We start from the raw sequence: 3,528 nt of genomic DNA on the forward strand, positions 1-3,528 counted from the left end.
TGATTCAACTTCATCAAGAACTCCAGAATGATACAATATTACCCGAGTGAACAGAAAGTGCAGTACAAACCACTTCCAAACTTATAGAACCTACAGAGACATCTGGCTGCCTGGACAGTCACCCAAAGTTCCTCTGTAAAATTGGGACATACAATCTTTGGCCTACAGACCTAAAATATCTGGAAGAATTTTTTATGAAGCAGGAATTTTCAAGGACTGTCCTGCCTTGTTTTAGTAAACTTCAGCAGATTCTTCCTTTGTGTCTTGCTTGTCTACTTTGTACAGCATAATTTCAGCAGTCAAGGCAAGAGCAGTTTCTTGCCCAAATGAAAGTAAACTGCGTATGGAGTTTCTTTGGTGTCTATCATCCTTTTAAGAAGTAGATCAGGCCGGGAGGTGGTAGTGCACATCTTTAATCCCAGCACTCGGGAGGCAGAGCCAGGTGGATCTCTGTGAGTTTGAGGCCAGCCTGGTACAGGACAGGCACCAAAACTACACAGAGAAACCCTGTCTCAAAAAAAAGTAGATTAGTGCTGTCAGGAACAGATGTGTCTCATAGTCATGAAAAGTCTCAGGTTCTTAAATATCTTAAATACTATGTTCTGTGGGTCTTTGAAGTGTTTGAAATTTGATTATTATAGATAACTAACTACTAACCTGAATTTCTTAATTATACATTACATTTTAAATGCATAAGCACAATACCTTAAACAAGAATAGAAATATGCATAGAGTTTAACAAAAATAACTTTAAATTTGTATCAGTTTAGCAAAATCTATACCAATGTAAAATATTTGAGGTTAATAGTTGTCTTTTTATCCTATATTCCTATATCCCCACTAAATGATGATAAATATCCATAACCCACCAAATGACCAAAAACCACCCACCCCATCTCTTGGATTACCTAGACTGCTTTCTGTTGTCTGTGGATGAAAGTATGTTTTTAGGGAATCTGAGAAAATTGAAATAATAGTCAAGTCCTGGGAAAACTAATAAAACATTTGTTGGCTAGTCACTGTGCAATTGGAAAACAAAAGACTTGTCTGCAGTCCTGGCTAGAAGTATCTATGTGGCTGGACCATCTCAGCCAGCAGCCTTGAAGCTGTTCTGGATGCAGAACTCTGAGGAAACTGCAACAGAGGCACTCTGAGAGGCTGGATCACCTGGGCCACTTCTTTTTATTGGTGTGGTCCCCTTGTTCTGACACACACAAACTTTCAAAGGCAACATACATATCTATATTAACACAAGTATGTGTAGACAAACTTCTAAATGGTCTTATTAAATAAAAAACACAGAGCCAAGTATAGTGGTGAAAGTCTTAGATCAGGGAAATAGGGAAAGCCACCAGCCAACCTTGCCTCACCAACTTTGCAACTTCTAATGGGAATTACTTCCTGTCTACCCATGCCTTTATTGCCTTGCTGTTCTGCCCTCTCATTGGCTATCTTAACCCAGCTACTTCACTTCCTCTTCCTAAGTAGCACTGTCACTTTCTGTCTGTCTGTACAGACCTCCGGGTCTCTATGGTTGGTACTAGAATTGAAGGTGTGTGTCACCACGCTTAACTCTGTTCCCTAGTGTGGCCTCGAACACACAGAGTTCCTGCCTGCTAAGGGATTAAGGGCATGTCCTGCCTGACTTCTTGTTTACTTAAAATGGTTGGCCTTTCCCCACTGAACTCCAGGCAAGTTTTTTTTTTTTTTTTTTTTTTAATTTTCTTAAAGCTTTTACTTTGAGACATCATGGAAAACACATACAGGGACACATGGAGAAGACATGATCACAGAATTGAAAGGTAACACAATCAGAAGCATCAGTGCTGCCTGTCAGCTAAGGTTGAAGTTCTGGGAGTTTGACATGATCCAGGGGTTTACAGGATGGATTAGTATTCCTCTCCTTCTTCCTCACCCTCTCCTTCAACAGAATCCACACCCACTTCCTCATAATCCTTCTCCAGGGCAGCCATGTCCTCACGGGCCTCAGAGAACTCCCCCTCCTCCATGCCCTCACCCACATACCAGTGCACAAAGGCACGCTTGGCATACATCAGATCAAACTTGTGATCTAGGCGAGCCCAGGCCTCAGCAATGGCTGTGGTGTTGCTCAGCATGCACACAGCCCTCTGGACCTTGGCCAGGTCTCCACCAGGTACCACAGTGGGAGGCTGGTAATTAATGCCAACCTTGAAGCCAGTGGGGCACCAATCTACAAACTGGATACTGCGCTTGGTCTTGATGGTGGCAATAGCAGCATTGACATCTTTGGGAACCACATCGCCACGGTACAGCAGGCAGCAGGCCATGTATTTACCATGGCGAGGGTTACATTTCACCATCTGGTTGGCTGGTTCAAAGCAGGCATTGGTGATCTCTGCTACAGAAAGCTGCTCATGGTAGGCTTTCTCAGCAGAGATGACAGGGGCATAGGTGGCCAGAGGGAAGTGGATACGAGGGTAGGGCACCAGGTTGGTCTGGAATTCTGTCAGGTCAACATTCAGGGCCCCATCAAATCTGAGGGAAGCAGTGATGGAAGACACAATCTGGCTAATAAGGCGGTTAAGGTTAGTGTAGGTTGGGCGCTCAATGTCGAGGTTTCTACGACAGATGTCATAGATGGCCTCGTTGTCTACCATGAAGGCACAATCAGAGTGCTCCAGGGTGGTGTGGGTGGTGAGGATGGAATTGTAGGGCTCAACCACAGCAGTGGAAACCTGGGGGGCTGGGTAGATGGAGAACTCCAGCTTGGACTTCTTTCCGTAATCAACAGAGAGCCTCTCCATCAGCAGGGAGGTGAACCCAGAGCCAGTACCCCCGCCAAAGCTGTGGAAAACCAAGAAGCCCTGAAGACCTGTGCACTGGTCAGCCAGCTTGCGGATTCGGTCCAAGACAAGGTCAATGATCTCCTTGCCAATGGTGTAGTGGCCCCGGGCATAGTTATTGGCAGCATCTTCCTTGTCCAGGCAACTTTTATTTATCAAAGCACAAATAAAATATCACCACAAGTATGGACTGTGCATTGTACACAAGCCAGCCAAAGATGATTTTTTTTTTTGTTTTATGTTTAAGCAGGTAAAATATATGTCACCTGTCTTATAGTTTTTTCCAGGTTTATTTCTCTATGTCTGTAATCAGGATTTTCAGGAGGTCTTCCCTTATCAAACCTAATCTCTATCAACCTTGGATGAATCCACAGCTTTTCATTTCCTGTGTAAACAAAAACATAACCTCTTCCCCAAAGCAATACATTTTTTGTTTTCCATTTTAAAGTTAAGACATTCCTAAAGTATTTAGGCTGGTTTATTTCAGCAGTCCCTTTCACAATCCCATGTCTCTAAGGAGCTCATCAGTATTCAAAAAATACAAAGACAACATAGTACCATGTAGGATACAGACTCCCTTTGTATTTTTCATCTCTCCGTGGCTTATTCTTTTTTTTATATTACTTTACATGTCTCTTTAAAGACTTTATTTTATTATTTTTAAACTATTTTTCCCTCTGACTCTCTATACCCACTTTTCTTT

At 42.8% G+C, this 3,528-nt stretch overlaps 1 protein-coding gene across 1 annotated transcript; it reads right to left on the reverse strand.

Moving 5' to 3' along the window:
* Positions 1–1,780: 1,780 nt before the first annotated feature.
* Positions 1,781–2,957, reverse strand: LOC128096525 (tubulin alpha-1B chain-like). The gene has a single exon (XM_052716160.1). It carries the CDS (start codon positions 2,784–2,786, stop codon positions 1,890–1,892), a length of 897 nt encoding a protein of 298 aa, XP_052572120.1. The 5' UTR covers positions 2,787–2,957; the 3' UTR covers positions 1,781–1,889.
* Positions 2,958–3,528: the final 571 nt, after the last annotated feature.

Source organism: Peromyscus californicus, unplaced genomic scaffold (assembly GCF_007827085.1).
Source record: "Peromyscus californicus insignis strain IS unplaced genomic scaffold, ASM782708v3 Scaffold_5__1_contigs__length_169319896, whole genome shotgun sequence".
Lineage (NCBI taxonomy): Eukaryota > Metazoa > Chordata > Mammalia > Rodentia > Cricetidae > Peromyscus > Peromyscus californicus.